This window comes from Tachypleus tridentatus, chromosome 2 (assembly GCF_004210375.1).
Source record: "Tachypleus tridentatus isolate NWPU-2018 chromosome 2, ASM421037v1, whole genome shotgun sequence".
Taxonomy (NCBI): domain Eukaryota; kingdom Metazoa; phylum Arthropoda; class Merostomata; order Xiphosura; family Limulidae; genus Tachypleus; species Tachypleus tridentatus.
In genome coordinates, this window is record NC_134826.1 from 28,684,354 (window position 1) to 28,701,370 (window position 17,017).

A 17,017-nucleotide genomic window follows, 5' to 3' on the forward strand; every position below is an offset into this window, starting at 1 on the left:
ACACAACAGCCATCAAGAAAAACACCTATGAGTCGTATCCTAGTGTGGTAGGTAAAGATGAGTCGTATCCTAGCGTGGTAAGTAAAGTGAGGCATCTTCTAATGGATTTAAATCCTTGAACACAAGTCAATGTCAAAAGCCATTCAATTACCCTATGAAATAGTACACAACATAAACAAGAAGAAATAAGAATCCGTAATGACGAGAAAACCCATTTATACAGAAAAATATATGGGTAAAAACTGTTGGCATGAATAAAGAAGATCGAAACGTTGTTTGCTCCTCTACATAGAGCTTTCTCTATCCATACCAGTCATTTTTACATATGTATAATCAAGAAGAATTTCCATTTGGAAAAAAAAAGGCAAAGTGGGTACGAGTTCACCTAGATAATACTTATATTCATACTTCCTGTTTAACTGTTGCATATTTAAAGCAAATGAATAATGAAACGGGATCTTGTGCTATTCCATATGACGACATGCTGGTTAATTAACTGTAGGTAATGCCTGCAAATCTATTTGTGATCATTGATGAAATAAGCAATGCCCACCTTTGTACACAAGATGGATTATAGTTAGCCTACAGGTAAAACTGATGTGTTCTCGACATGATATTCTTTAAAATGGAGCCATTTTCAGCGAAAACTGTGCTTCAGGACTTGAAAAAGTGAATGTTTGTCAGTTAAAACATGATCTGACGTGGCCACATAAAGCGCTACGACATGATGAGTCTCCAAACTTGTTTTACTATAATGTACTCGACCTCTGTATATAAGTTACACTGTACGTTAATTTTATCTACTGCAATTAAATATGCTTACTTGGTTGTATAACGCTTCTCCGAACTTCGACGTAAGGTATAAGCAACATAACTCTATTTTAAATGCGCCTAAATATTAAGGTTATTTCTTTTAACTTGATTAAAATTCCCATTGTAAGATAGCTAGTGATATCTTAATGAAATTAAATTTTCAAGTTTGCTGTTTTGTGTTTATTTCTCTGTTGTTAACATTAAGTTGAGATAGTTTTTGACCGTTAATAGTTGGACAAAGAATTAATATCAAGTTTCTATAGTAAATTGGAACGGATATATGAATTTTGTCAATCTTCAGGTGCTGGTTTAATAACATAATTTTTAAATATTTTTTTGTAAGCGGCTTGGCAATATTTTGAACCGAATGTAATTTTTCTAATAACATGCTACCCGGAACTGCTAGTTAAGAAAAGTGTACTCATTTCCCTTCTAGTAATGGCCTGGCATGGCCATGTGGTTAAGGCACACGACTTGTAATCCGAGAATCGCGGGTTCGAATTCCCGTCACACAAAGCATGTTCACCTTTTCAGCCGTGAGGGCGTTATAATGTTACGGTTAATCCCACTATTTTTTGGTAAAAGAGTAGCCCAACAGTTGGCGGTAGGTGGTGATGACTAGCTGCCTTCCCTCTAGTCTTACACTGCTAAATTAGGGACGGCTAGCGCAGATAGCAGATTTTCCAAGTGAGGGTCAGTACCCTGACCCCTCCGAAAAAAGTAACATTATATATTTACCATTAATAATCAAAAACGAAAACAAATTTTCAGAACCCTGATGGCCCCGAAAAAATAACAACATATATTTGATATCAAGAATCAAAAACCTTAAACATAAATGTTTCATTGCAGCTATTGTGTTTACCTTTCTAACGTATTTAACATCAAACCAAATAAAATTCAAGTAAGCAAAATTGTTTTCCTGATTCTTCTGATGAGAAAAAGCATTGATCATCTCTTTCATTTCGTTCTCCATCACAAAATTTGTTATTTCCAGCTCAATATGCAAAATGGCGACATGAGACGGTCTTTCTTGTCCAATGGTAGAACGTAAGTAAGTTTCAATAGTTTACTGATATGAATGCGCTCGCGTTGCGACGATAAGGAAATGTGTGAAGAAAAAACAAAAGTCAAATCTGAATCTCAATATTCTTACGGTGATGTTTCATTCTCTCTATCCGATCCATATTTCTTTCCTATCTCTTCTATATTTTCCTTCCTTTTTTTCTTTTTCCTCTAGTTTTTCTTTCCTTCCTTTTCTTCCCCCATTTTTCTTTTTTTTCTTCAGTCTCCCTCCGAAGTGTAGGGGGAGGTTAAATGACCCCCATGCCTTGCGGGGATGTACTTAGACATATAGTTGTCCTAAAAGACAAGAGCATCAACATTAATATGTTACAGAAAAGCGAGGTGAGTAGTGTTTTTATAGCTTACAATCTGATATTTATTTTAAATTCAGGAATTAATTACGTGAGAAAGGAAAACCATTTTGCTTATGTAATAATAAGTAAGCAAACAATGATTTGTAATTAACGACATGAACAACATATAGTGAAACATACTATCTGTTTCAACAGAACATCGATTTTAGAGAAAGATAGACCAACGTTCTTGCAAAACATATAATATGTTCCACCATAAATAGAAGAATTAATTGTAACAATACTTTGTTTCAAAATACACAAAGTAAACCCCTGAAAGTATAAATCTGTTGCACAAATATACTATTACAATACTGTTTTTATCAATTCACACACCATTGTACTGTATTGTAATCTTCTTAATTCAACTGACTGGTTTAAACATATTTACTAAGCAGACTCATTTGATTTTGGTGGCAGGGCGTAAGCTAGTGATTAATATGCTTGATTGTAAATAAAAACGTTCTATTGTCTTCGACCCAGCATGATTGAATATGCTCTCTGCTTCAGCTATAGGGGCATTTTAACTATGATTCAATTTTGGTGTTCGAGTGAGTGTAGCTCTAGGCAGTGGTTACTGCTAATTGGTTATCTTCCTTTTAGTTAACATTGCTAAAGGAGGAATGGTCGTGTTTGGGTTTCGAGGTCTCTAGACCAGTTGTTTTGTACACAGGTCACTCAAGATGTCTCTCTGGCTGAAAAGATCAGTTAACAAACTTTTCTTTGATTTCGTATATCCGCTTAGTTTTCTTTCTTTCTGTTATTACCCATAACAGCCGTTCTGACATACATTTTTATTTCAAGTGGGTTCTCGTCATCAAGAATTTCTTTCTTTCTAGAGTGACTCTTCATACTGTTAAGTAATACAATAGAAAACATAAAATGGCTTATACTGACCTATAGATCTGTATTAGCCATCAAACTCCACATGTTTTGCTTTTAACATTTGCCGAATATTTTAATGCTATCAATTGCAACGATTCTTGACTTTGGAGTAGTTATGATTTAGCATCAGTTGCCAAATTTCTCCTGAAGAAAGCTTTAATAATTTGTCATTATTGGATAGGTTCGCTTAATCACAGCATATTCGATTAATATACCAAATATAAAGTAATACTAAATACCTGAGTAACTGAGCTGTGATGATGAATGATAGAGATAATCGGTACAAGGTCCTTCTTCACGTACTTTCTACTTCGGTTAGGACTAGCTTTGGTACATTTTACAAACATATACCACAAAGGTATTACTTTCTACAGCTACATAAATAATTACATCTTGCATTTTCCCAAATCGCATGCTGCACATGAGAAGTGTATACTTTACTAAATGTTTTCATCTTTCTGCCTAAAAAAATTTGATCAGAATCAGATAAAATTCTGAGTACTTCAAGTTTGTTATGGTATTTAAGCCAATGTTTGTAAATTTCATATATTATAGATAATTTAACCTACTCATAAACATTTCGATCGAATTCAATAGAAATATCATGTTATATGCTAACAATAAACAAACAAGTTGTGTTTTCTCTGAGATGAAGTACGAGTCTCTATATTATTCTTATCTTTTCATTTAAGTTTAACATCTGCCGGATATTTTAATGTCGACTTTGAAACATTCTCTCTGTAAGTATTAATAAAAATTGCAAGTATACTATATCTTCAAATAATGCTCTATAGGTCTGTAATCAGGGATAAGATCCAGATCTACCACCTATAAGCCATCAAACTCTACATATTTTGCTTTTAACAGTTGCCGGATATTTTAATGTCGACTTTGGAACATTCTCTCTGTAAGTATTAATAAAAATTGCAAATATACTATATCTTCAAATAATGCCCTATAGGTTTGTAATTACGGTTAATATCCAGATCTACCACCTATAAGCCATCAAACTCTACATATTTTGCTTTTCAGACATTACAAATAAATAATCAGAGACATAATTAATTTATACTAAGAGTTTTTAGCTAAAATATTTGCAAGCTAGGGTTAATATTCGTGTTGCTGCTATAGTATAACACAATCTCATGATTGCACGAGAAGTTAAATACCGTTCAAACGTGCTGAAAATTATCTAGTGAAAATTATGTTCTATTCTTCGAAGAGTTCTCGCCAATCATCTAAATAAAAAAGGAGATTCTTGGGAAACGTCTCAAACATTTCCTCTCGAAAACATTGTTTGGAAATCAAAGGCTACAAAACCTTTTCAACTGAATTTTTGAATTCTAGATATCATCTTCTGTTGTACAGATTAGTGACATTATAGGGATTTCATCAGTTCTCGCTTCACAATAATCAAGATGGAATAACAAAAGTTAATGTATTAATTGTATGGTGAAGATTACTTGGTAGCTTGGAAAACAAGGCTCTCCTCTTTCTTTCTGTCAGTGATCCTATGATATTAACTGTTCTAGGTTGCGATGACTGAATGGTAATCAGCCAATATAGTGTATACATTATACTTTGAAACAGCTTGGAAAGCAAGAAGTACTACTTCGTTTTAATTATTGGTTTCTCAACCAAATGATTGTAATAGTTCTTGAAGCTTAGGCTTAATCCTGACCGTATCAGTTAGAAGGTCATCGTTAACAGCTGTGTAAACTGTCTTTAGTCTTGAGTCATCTTTTCTTGTTTTGACTCATCTTGAATAGCCAGGTAAGTACCTTCAGTTTTATTTTTCTAATGTTTATTGTACGAGTGGGATAACAGTGGTTTCGTTCTCATCTGACTGTCAACCTCCTCTCTTGGCTCTTGATAAAATCAGTCCTTAGAATTTCACCAGTCATATACAGACATAACTGACTCACATTTACTGTGTGTTTTATCATGCCTCTCGACTTCTGTAGCTAATACGTCTCGGAGCACAAAATGACATCTGATCCATCCAGAGCCAAAGGGTTAACACCCAATCTTCTCTTTGGTACCTTTGTTTGTTACTGTTTTATTTTGGTAAATTTCCTGTTATACGATGGTCTTTTCTAGTTGTTAGCATACATGTCCACTAATACAGACCTCATTCACTTCACATATTCCTGTGTGTCTTGTGTGATATCCATTTTTAAGTGAGGATCACACATCATATCGACAAGGAGCAAAACTAGGACATAAGTGGTAAATAACTTGTTAATCTCTGTTTTGTTGCATGATACACCATCATGATGATGAAAGTTTGTTTCGGAATGCTGTTATAAAAACATTAAAAATACTTCCTTTTGTCTTAAGTTTTTTATTGCGTGTCTATAATCGTGTAAGCATGCAGAGTAGCAATTTCTCAACAAAAATAATTGTTTTGCTTGTCTTCTAATAGTACATATTTATTTATCATCTGTTTATACAAGCACTTTCGTACAAAATATTAAAATATGAATGAAAGAAGTAATTGGATTTATTAAAATATTTAGAAAAATAATCAATTATATATCCAGTTAGGTTTAAACTGTTTTACATTCATCAATTATTAATATTCATTTTTAACTGTTGAAACAGTTGTGTGGGTGTGACAGTACAATTAAACTTCGATGATCAGTAAAAGTTAAAGGAACAGACACAAACTGAACTTTTAGTCATGTCGTAAGGCTGCGCAGATAAAGTGATACATTTCTGGTTACGTTCCATTTATCTATGATAATTACTTTGTTTTAATAATGTTGTTTTAATAATAAATTTACTAAGACGCACAAATAAAGCTGTTTTATACCAATGGAGAAGTCCTATCTTACTTTGCTTACTAACCCTAAACTTTCTTACTGTATATCTACTATATGAATATTCATTTAGTTTTAAAACATGCATACTATAATAAGTGCATTATCACGAACAAATGGTCAAATAATTCTTAAAATTCCTAGAGTTGTGGCTTACTAAATTTTAAAAACCTTCATACCAGAAACAGAATCCTTTGTTCTCTGTTATGGGAGCTTCTTTTACTCACTTTTTCAGAAATCATATTTTTCCGCTTTCCCCAAAGTTATTTACTTTATAATGACGTAGATAGTAAAGGATATTTTCCATCCAGTTACGTTTTAGCCATTGAATCTATCTTGCTTGGAGGTTAAGATATATTAGTTACTTTTAATCACACTTAGTGTGATACAATAAGCTTTTAACATAGATTTCTTAAAAATAGTCATGTGAGACACAAAACCTTGATTAAATATATGTACGAAATGTCAAAGTTCAGGTAAGTGTAGACGTATACTTTGGAAAGGACGGATTTTCTTTACGTGTACGAATTTTGTTGGCAGATGACAATCGGTGAAGCCGCACAGAAATCAGTGTTTAAACTTTTTTTTTTTACTTTTCTTTGCAAATTGCAAAGTTTTTCCAAAGAGAAAATATTAGTTCTTAGATGCTTTTTGGGTAAAATAACTGATGAAGTAGTTATTATCACTATTTCTTAAATAGTGAACTTTGATATGTAACCTTCCCCTTAGAACTACTTCTTAGCTCAAATAAACTTAAATCAGTTCCTAACATGGAAGATAGCATGTGATATCCAGAGGCCGTCTGCTTTATAAGCAAATTGGATAATAGACGTGAGCTACCACGCTCTAGTACTCGATTCTTTGTGGACAAGAACAATATGTGTATTCTTGAGGAAACCTGTTTTTTATCTTAAGTATTAATATGTTTTGTATTTAAAGTCAGGTGTGTCCCTCTAAGAAAGATCTTTAGTAACTTTCGCAGATTTCGTAGTTAGAATTTTATCCATCCATGTAATTATACTCTAAAAATCACTAAGTCAGTGTTTATTAGGCTAGGACATTTATGCAACACTGAAACTATTTACTAATTCAGTACGTATGCCATAGTATATATTTATCTGATCGTATTCTATCTGAGGTCCAGGAATTCGTTATCTCTAAACATGAATATTCAATTACCATTTAGAATACCTACTATTAAAATTGATATAATCTATAAAATTGCTCTTTCGTAAACGCGTTTAAACACCGATACATACTTTTATCATATGAAACTATTCATAAAAATATTTTGACATACAATTTTAGAAACAAACTAGTTTCTCTGTTGCTCCAACAGTAAACTTAAAGGCTTATAATACTGAAATGTAGGTTCAGTTACTCGCACTGAAGTGGAGTAAATAGCCAATTGTGTGCTTAACAACTTCAAATAACAATAATAATTACGATCAGGATGTTCTGAGAAACTAAATGTACAGCTGATGTTATTATATCACATGCTTCGACATGTATAGTGACATTAAAAGATGACTAAATCCGCCTACCATGTTAAAATTAATGTCTCATTTTATTTGTATTTATATTAACATTTATTATTATTCCCACTAAAAACTTGCATTTCACCAAATTTAAAAGTTATATCCTAAATCGGCCATTCTCATATATTAAAACTAAAATTTGGTCCTATGTTGGTACAGCGGTAAGTCTACGGATTTACATCACTAATGTTCGATTTCCCTCGGTGGACTCAGCAGATAGCCCGATGTGGCTTTGCTCTAAGAAAACACACACGCTAAAATTTGTGTATCTAGTTTAATAATCAATTTTGGCTGTGTACTTATTATTTTTATTGTTATGAAATGTAACTGGAAATCTTTAAAATGAATGTTAGCTATTACACTAGATAAAATATTTAATTATTAATCTCTATTTTTCAGGAGTTTTAGGTAGATATCCAAATACAAAGTTTGAAGTAATTCATGATGACGAGAAATCCAGTTAAAGTAAAAATGTGTTCTCAAGACGGCTGATATGGATATAAAACTTTAATTAAAATAAAGTACAGAACAATATTTTGACCTTTGAAGCCTCATACAGTAAACAGTGTGATTCTAATTCCCATGCGACATAACGTTAAGGAAAATCTAGGCATCTAGGGGTTAATTTCAGTTACAAAGGGATTATATTTACTTATTTGTCTAGATTATATAGGTTTTATCTGTTATATAGCTAGTTATATTCATAGCACAGGTATATGTCCTTAGCTGACCTTATCTAATAATTTATTTTGTTAGAAATCTGTATATCATTCGTTATTGCAAACGTAACGCCCCTTTCCTACCTTTTTATTTGAATGAAAAAAAAAACTCAAAATGTTTTATTTTGTGTTCATGCAATTTTCACATAACATGTAGTCCACAAAACCATTGACTTTGTTGATCTCTAGAGATAATACCAATTCCACCGATAAGAGATACTGCTGAAACATTGCACGTTGTTCAAGAATGTTATGTGGCAGCAGTATCCTTCACTAGTAGTCAAATGATATGCCGAGATTACAACCTCTCCCATGTTGAATGAAAATGACAAACTACATGTATAGAACTAGTAAATTCGATGCTACCAGTTAAGTAAGAAACATTAGATTTAATTATTGATACACAATATCTCAAGTGAAGGAAGGAATTCTGTTAATCATTTCATAAGTTCAGTACATGGTAACTGTCCAGCTCCAAACACCACTTGTTTTTATTTGGTGTTACATGCCCTGCCTCTTTATTTCTTTACTTTATACTCAGTGTTCCCATTATAAAAGTGCTCTATTTAATACTTCTCGAAGGATTCGGTTTTCATCCGAAAAATTCCAGTTATTTCTAGTGAAAAACAGACTTAATTATTATATGGTTAAACATTGCTTCCACTGGGATTGTTATCAGTTATAAATTATTGGATGATTAGTCTACTCAAGGACCTCTATTAGGTAATCAAAAATATCTGTATTTGTGTATTCCATATGACTGCATTTTTGTAAAAAAAAAAAAGGATGTGTAGTTTATTATCAACTGTCGTTTAGAGTCGTTTTTAAATATAAGAATCAATATTATTTGTAGTTTATAAATTCTCCTGTCCTTGCTCTTAGCAAGGCTGCATCAGTTCCATTAAATGTAGATTGAAAACGCGAATGAAAGAACGTGCTAATTGTTATCGTCAAATTTAACGTAAGATCATAGTAAGGTCTAGTGATGAACAGAACCTCTATATAAAAGAAAATTTACTCATTCACAAGCTGAAATATGTGATTAACGTAAGAAAACAAAAACACATTATATTTTATCTTTTTGGTTTGAGATCCATTTTGGTTGCTAGCTAACCATAGCTTAAAAACCTTTATTAATGTCATGTGCTTTTCAATCTAAATTTATTTTCATATATACAGTTATATCCTAGATTTAAATTTCGAATTAAAAAGTGTTTCCATTTAGTTGATTAACATTTTGTAATAAAAGAAAAATGTAAGTATTTTAAAGACTATTTAGTTTTCATATTTCATATCTATTCTTAAGCATTACTAACATTGCTTATACATTTAACATTATTAAATGTTACAAAATATCGTCCTTCTGTTTGTGTTTATGTCACTAATCATTTCGTTCTTAGGCCTTAGTGACTTTTCACGTTTCTTCTACATCTTTGCATTGACGTGATTTTTTTTCAACATAATTTTTGTTGTATTTTTCACTTCCAGGGGTAGCAACCTGTGTCCTATGTAGGTCATTCATGCGTTGACTCAATGCATATAGGATACTTCTGTTTCCATCGTGTTGAATACAGTGGTCCACAAAGTCTGGACCCATAATTTCTTCATCAACACTCATTCTTAAACCTAGAGTGATTTTAACAAGCTAAAAAAAAAGAAAAATATTTTAATATTGTATACTTCATGAAAAAATTTATTTTAACACTTATGTAAACAATTACACAAACCTATATGCAGAGGATTGATTTTCAAAAGATCATAAGTCTTAGAAATAATGTAAATTAGTACATATTTAACACCTTTTGCTTGATGACACAGTTCAAACACATAGTATATGCACTTGTGCCTCCTAAAGGTAAGTATGGAATAAACAAGAATCACATTTCAGTTATTTAAGGGCCCGGCATGGCCAGGTGGTTAAGGAACTCAACTCGTAATGTGAAGGTCGCAGGTTCGAGTCCGTCGTACCAAACATGCTTGCCCTTTCAGCCGTGGGGGCGTTATAATGTGAAGGTCAATTCCACCTTTCGTTGATAAAAGAGTACCCTAAGAGTTGACGGTGGATGGTGATGATAAGCTGCCTTCTTTCTCTTCTTACACTACTAAATTAGGGACGGCTAGCGCAGATAGTTCTCGTGTAGCTTTGCGCGAAATTAAAAAATAAACAATTATTTAATGCTTAATCTTTTTTATTGCCTGACTAAACGATAAAACTTAGAGTAATGTTCAGTTGCACTTACAAATAAAATAATTTAATTGTAGTTATTTTTTCTTCTTACGTTTAGAAGAATGAATGACGTAACAACGCTCCAGGAAATCAGTACACCTGCTGAAAGAGCTTGTGCGCCTAGTAGTTGCCAGCCACCTCCAAAAAGTAGTCCAGACAGTCCACGTGTATAATTCCTTAAGAAATCGCGCTCACTCAACAGTCCAATGGCTAACATACCCCATAAACCTCCAATACCATGGACAGCAAATGTGTTTACTGGGTCATCGATGTGCAGCCAGTCAATTATTGGAATAGCCAGCAGCACAAGTAGTGCTCCTAATCCGCCAATTATTAGCGCCTCCCAAGGACGAAGTATAGCACAACCACCTATAAAGAGTGAAAAAAGAAAAGCCATTGATAAATAGATGTACCAAAAACATGTTTAAATATCTCATTTTTCAGGGAGGAATATGGTACATATTTTTGGAATACAATATGCAATGATTGTAATGATACATATACTGAATAAGTTAAAATAAACTAAGAAAGGGCTTAAATTTTCTTTGAGGTGTTCATGGTAGGTTAAGCTTGAGGTTAAGAATTTAAAACTATCAGTGAACCTAGACTGATGTTGTTTTTTTATTGTTTATAAGGCTACACGAAACACAAGGATTCTCTGTGTATATGTATCGGGGAAACGTTAAGACTTCTAGTTTCTGATTTGCATGTTTAAGAATGTGGCAAATGTAACTGATAGAATATATTTGTTTTAAATCCTGTGATCTCAGCTAAGATGATAAAATTATTGAAACTAAAGAACCTCATATTCTAACTTGGATACATTTATTGACAATATACTTTTCGTTTGAGCTAGGATCTTTGAAGACTGTGAAAACTTCATTACTGTTGCTGTTATACAGAATATATTGTTACCACCAATTTGGTAACCTCCTTAGATAAGGTGATAATTTGTTTGAAATAGTTTGGACAATGAGCCATTTAAATAGACACATCAATTATCCTTCTTGTGGTCCATAAAAATGTAAATTCGTCAATTGTTAGCTAATCGTTTGTTGTTGTTTTTTTTTTTTTTTTTTTTTTTTTTTTGCTGGAGAGTATCCCGAATATCCGAAAATTGAAAGCTGTTTCTCTGTTGGTGAATCAAATATTAGTCAGAGGCTACCATGCCCTAATGTTCAATTCAGTGGAAAATATCACGTATGCAAAGTGCTTTTTTGTGAAACCTAGATTTGCTAGTTCAGTTATGTTTCATAACTAAAGCTAAGTTTGCCCATTTAGGATATATAACATTGTTTATACTCTTAATTTCAGCAGAACTTTTGTATTTTGGTTCAACATTAAAGTGCACTGTTTACTTTAACTCGAGAGACTAGTTTGAGTGATACATTAAATTAAACGTGGAGAGGTTTAACTTTTTTGTGAGGTTTAGTTCTTCGTTTAAACTTTAACTTTAGATTGCTTTAAATTTAATTTTGGGTTTGTTTCAATGGAAAAATGACTTGATTTATTGCAATATGAGTTTGAAGTTTAACTTACCAAAGGAAATAGATAGAACTTGCAGGTGTTTTATATTACATTTATTGTTGTCGTACATATTTTGGCTTGAAGTATTCTTTCGACTTTCAAATAAGGGGTCAAACTACTTACTTTGCAGGAAAATTGTTTTACAGAGAATACCACATATGAATAAGGAATATAAAATGTTGATGCCATGACCAAGGATAATATCGATATTGTGGAGAATTGTATTCTCCCTGAAAGTGACTAGTCGGAGTTATAAATGCTCCACTGAATAGCCTATTTGTCTAAGTTTAAGTGGAGGTGGCTTTTGCAAGAACAGTATAGTTGAAATGGTTAATAATTTTATGTTAAACTGAACAAATGCATGGTCACATTAATTTCAGTTGCACAGAAATTTAGCTATCTGTGTAGATTGAAAATAATTCACAAATGCTTGGTTTCATAACCACACGATACAATATATATATATATATATGAATCATAGTATGGAACCATAACCATACATAATAGTTATCTATTACGTCAGTCTTAAAACTACCTTTAGAGGCAGAGCAATCAACAGATTACCCTGTTCGAGTAATATGTTTAGGGAGTTCACATGAAAACATGTTCTAATCACCTATAAAACATGCATCTCTAACGTTCCTAAACTTCTCTGTTCACAGGCTTCGTAGAGTCTTTGCTTAACTATCAATTTTATAGGCATACTGTCCTTTTTGTCATAACCAGAAAAATGGCTAGCAGTGTACCCTTTAACTCAATACATTCCTTCCATACATAAACATTGACCAGTTACAATGGGAAAGAAAAAGCGGTCAAAACTACAAACATTGATTCCTACAAATACATCAGCTTATTTTACTTACCCAACGACAACCTATACTTTGATCATAAAAATACATTAACATTTACGTTATCTTTCCTTAGAGATCTTCCACTAGATACACGTTTAGCGATTAGTAACTCCACAGCTTGCCTTTTCACGCATCATATACAACACCTTGTGCCCCGGTATGTCTCCGGATTTACACCGCTAAAATCAGGGGTTCGATTCCCCTCGGTGGGCTGAGAAATTGTCCTCCAGATTTGGGGTTGTGTAGTAGGCTAACAACCTACTCACTTAAAAAAACCAGCCTGTTCTGAAACCGCAGAGTTTGCGGCCCTCTGTTCCTTACGGAATTTAGGGGCACTCTTATCTTATCTTATACAACACCTTGTATTATAATAGAGTTATGAAAACATTAATAAAACTGTGTACTTTACTAAATACTTTATTTTGCATAATTTAAAATATTCTATAACAACCAAATAAAAGCTCCTGTATGTAAATTTAACGTGCGAGTGACAGTTTGACAAACCCATATACATTTAGATTTAATGTAACTAAAGTATTTGAATAACTTGTAAAAAGAAACCTTCATCTAAAACCATACGTGTTTTCTTTCAGATGTAGTGTGTCTCATAATTACTATTATTCTTCCACGAACGTTTCAGTTTCTTCCAAATATTTCACTGTCTAAATTGAAACATTATTTCTCATGTATTAATGAAAATAGCAGATACATTTATCTTCAAATGACATTTTATAGACTAGTAACCAAAATTATCTTAATACCGCTAAGTTTGAAGATCCAAGTCAATCCTTCATTTTCATTTATATGTTACTTAACATTTTGTTCTTTATGTTCTATTTATCTGTATTATCCAACACCCATAAATGACTTCAAATATCATTTCACAGATATATTTATTTATATACATATATTGAACATACATATTGCTTTATTATAAGTTATCAGATACACTGATAATCTACAACAGACTGCTCTGTCTCATAAACCATTTACCTGGTAACTAACACATTTGTGGTCTAATACTGTTCTACCAGTTATGAGCCATCAAACTCAAAACGTTTTTTTTAGGCGTCACAAAATAAGTAATCACACAGAATAGAATTAACCAAAGACTTTTTAGATAAAATTTTAATAAATAAATATTAGTATTTTTGTTGTTACTACAGTACTTAACAACATATATCCACACAAAACACAACTGCCTTACAGCTTAGGGAAAGTCATATGTTCTTCAGGTGTGCAAAAATTTTACTGACATTCCGTGTGTGAAACTCACTTGGTAGAAAGCATGTGTCACAAAACTCTTTCAGCTGAATTTAAAAATATTTGGCCATATTTACATGATCTAAGCAATATGTATATTATCATCAGCCACCCTAACTATGTTAGTTGAGTCAATAGCTTCAGTTAATATTCAGATATCTATTATAAAGCTCAGTAGTTTGAAAAGTAAGGGTCACAAAGTTCTATCAGCCCATTTGATCTAGAAATAACCAAAACACCGTAATTTCAAATAATAAAATAGTAATCGTACAATGTAGAACACACACTATACCTTACAATACCAACTGTTTACTTTAGAAAGCTTTTTTGTCGTGTGGGAACTTTACATAGTTCTTGGTATGCAAACGTTTGCTTAACACTCTGTATCATTATTCCACTAAACAATCAGGCTAGAGTGAAGTGAGCAGTTTAATAAAACCTGTCTTTTTGCATAACTCTGACAACAACTATCTATTAAAGTTAACTTTGTGATCCGTATGAGTCTATTTAAATGTTCTGAATCTGGCTTTACAGAATTCTGGCAGTTCACCAGCTACAGACTTTGAGAATATATTGCCCAATGGATAACCACCAATCTTCTTTGTAAAACAGTTTATTACCATGAATATATATAGGTGACTTTGTTCTATCTCTGTGAGTGGATCAGCAATATTCAGAACTGTTCTTTAAAGAGGAGATCCAGTTATCTCTTGTTGGATTTAATCTGTATTTTTCAGCTTTTTCTCTTGGTTATATACACCATATAATGTTAACACCAGCACTGAATATTTCAACTCGCATATGACCAGAGGAACCACTAATGAACATTAGCAGAAGTGTACTAACCTAGTAACTTTCAGTCTTTGTGTACGAAAAGTCTGTAAAACCTCATATCTCAGAGCTTTGCAAAACACTCATTCTACTGGGACAAAGTTAAGTCTTTGGATTTACAACGCGAGTACCAGGGGTTCGATTCCCTTCGGTGGTCAGAGCAGATAGCCCGATGTGGCTTTCCTATAAGAAAACAAAAACACAGACTGAGAAGTAGTGTCAAAGGATTGACAACTGTGGTACCTTACATCTTCCTACACTCATAACTACTCATATATAGAGTATATAGGCCCATAATACACATTCTTTGGTTTCAGTTTCAAGCCTTTCTTTTTTGTTGTTGGTATACCGTTCACAAGTTTTTAGCTACAGATTCTTTGTGAACAATAAAACAATTATATCATAAATATGTTCCAACTCTCCCATTGTGACACTTTAAGAGTGACTCTATTAGCCTTATGAAAGTGATGGGCATTTTACACACACATAACGGAATGATACATAGCTCGCATAAGCCAGCTCTCATGTTGAACTGAAAGCAGTCTTAGGTTTGCTCTTGCCACACAACTTATCTTATTAGTATCCAGATTGCAAGTTTAATATATTGAGCCAATGGGCTTCTTTCAATATAATCAGAGATTCATCTCATTATCATAATCTATGATATACCCATCTAAAATAAATGCAGAAATTGAGGGGGGAGCATTTTTTCCATCTTTCCAACAGTCACTAGTGAGATGAACAAAGCAACGTTCCCTCTAAAGTGTATATGATTCCGCTCTTTCGAATAACATCCATTGTATTGTATTCTTGGCTGCATCCATATTGCTCCTAGGAAGCCTTCATGGCAGGGAGTTGTTTAGGTACATATGCCTTATTTGTATCTAGGTGATGTTACGTGACTGCTGTTCGACCCATATCTTCGCCTAATTACACACATAATATTACACCAATATGCCAATAAGTCATTGTGTTGAATCTATATTGTATGCTCAGTCGTGAACTAGTACCCTTAAATTTGTTAGTAACAGCATGATAGTCATGACCTTAATATTACCGTAAGTATTAGCCCCTTCCAATATGCTATTTATTATACCAAAGAGTAGCCTAGTATGTAGTAGAATAAGTGAATATAAATAGTTTCAGGACAACTCAACAATTTAATTCCCCTTTCTCTTAGAGAAAAGTGCTCGAACTAATGCTCGCTTTGGACAGAAAAGATTTATTTTTATGCATGGCTTTAAATGCATGTCACGCAGCTCCGATGAACAAGATTTTGTTTGAATTAAACCACAGAACATCACTTCTTTACATGTGACTACTGTGACTTTTTTTCACCCTTACACTCGTGCAGCCAACCGTTCCTGAGGTCATTTTGGCTGACGTGAGATGATAGTACCATGTGACATTAGTTCACCAATTGCTAAAGTAAAACTAACCAAGTAGCTCCACAGTGGTTTCATCTCAAGGATTTTGATGCTAGAACTGACGTTGACAATGATTACCTTTGTTCAGTAATAAAAACCTGGTGAGCATAAAGTGAACTCTCCATCCACATTAGTTTCTCTCCATATACCAGAAGAAAGTCCACACTGACTGGTTCAAACGACAGTTATGCTTGGATCTCTATATCATGCAAAATTTACAAGTATTCAAGGTTCTTTTCTATTAACCATAAAGCCTGTTTCTCACATTTGTGCTCCAACAAGTACACAAAAGGACAAGCCTGAGAGAGCTTGGATAACAATCATACGTTTTACCCTAAATCACTTACTGTATTCCTCCAATTTGGTGGTAAGACGTTGCGTTGGGTCACCTATTTTTTTCCAAAGCTATAGTAATATCATTCATTGGTAATTTTTGGATCTTCTGCACGTGTTGCAACATTAGTCAGAACCAATAACCATGCCTACTCGTTGCTTGTCAAGATATGGGTATTGTATTTGATACCAATCCATCCTTCTACAACCAAAGTAAATGGCTAATTTCTTCATTCCAGGATTGCGTTAGGGTGGGAGCATTTACAACATAGATTGCAGCATATACACCATGGTTAGCTGAAATATCTATGTCCATTCACTTAATACTAGAATAGTTGTGTGGTTAGCTGGTGAAGTGTACTT

General features: G+C 33.1%; 1 protein-coding gene across 1 annotated transcript in view; it reads right to left on the reverse strand.

Moving 5' to 3' along the window:
- Positions 1 to 8,230: 8,230 nt before the first annotated feature.
- The window catches only part of LOC143240019 (putative ammonium transporter 3), a 73,496-nt gene continuing 64,709 nt past the window's right edge, over positions 8,231 to 17,017 (reverse strand). Inside the window, exons 8-9 of the mRNA XM_076481777.1 lie at positions 10,475 to 10,791; positions 8,231 to 9,840 (exon numbers count right to left, since the gene is read on the reverse strand). Of these exons, the coding sequence (XP_076337892.1) occupies positions 9,610 to 9,840; positions 10,475 to 10,791 (548 nt within the window). The 3' untranslated portion in view covers positions 8,231 to 9,609. The remainder of the gene's footprint in view (positions 9,841 to 10,474; positions 10,792 to 17,017) is intronic.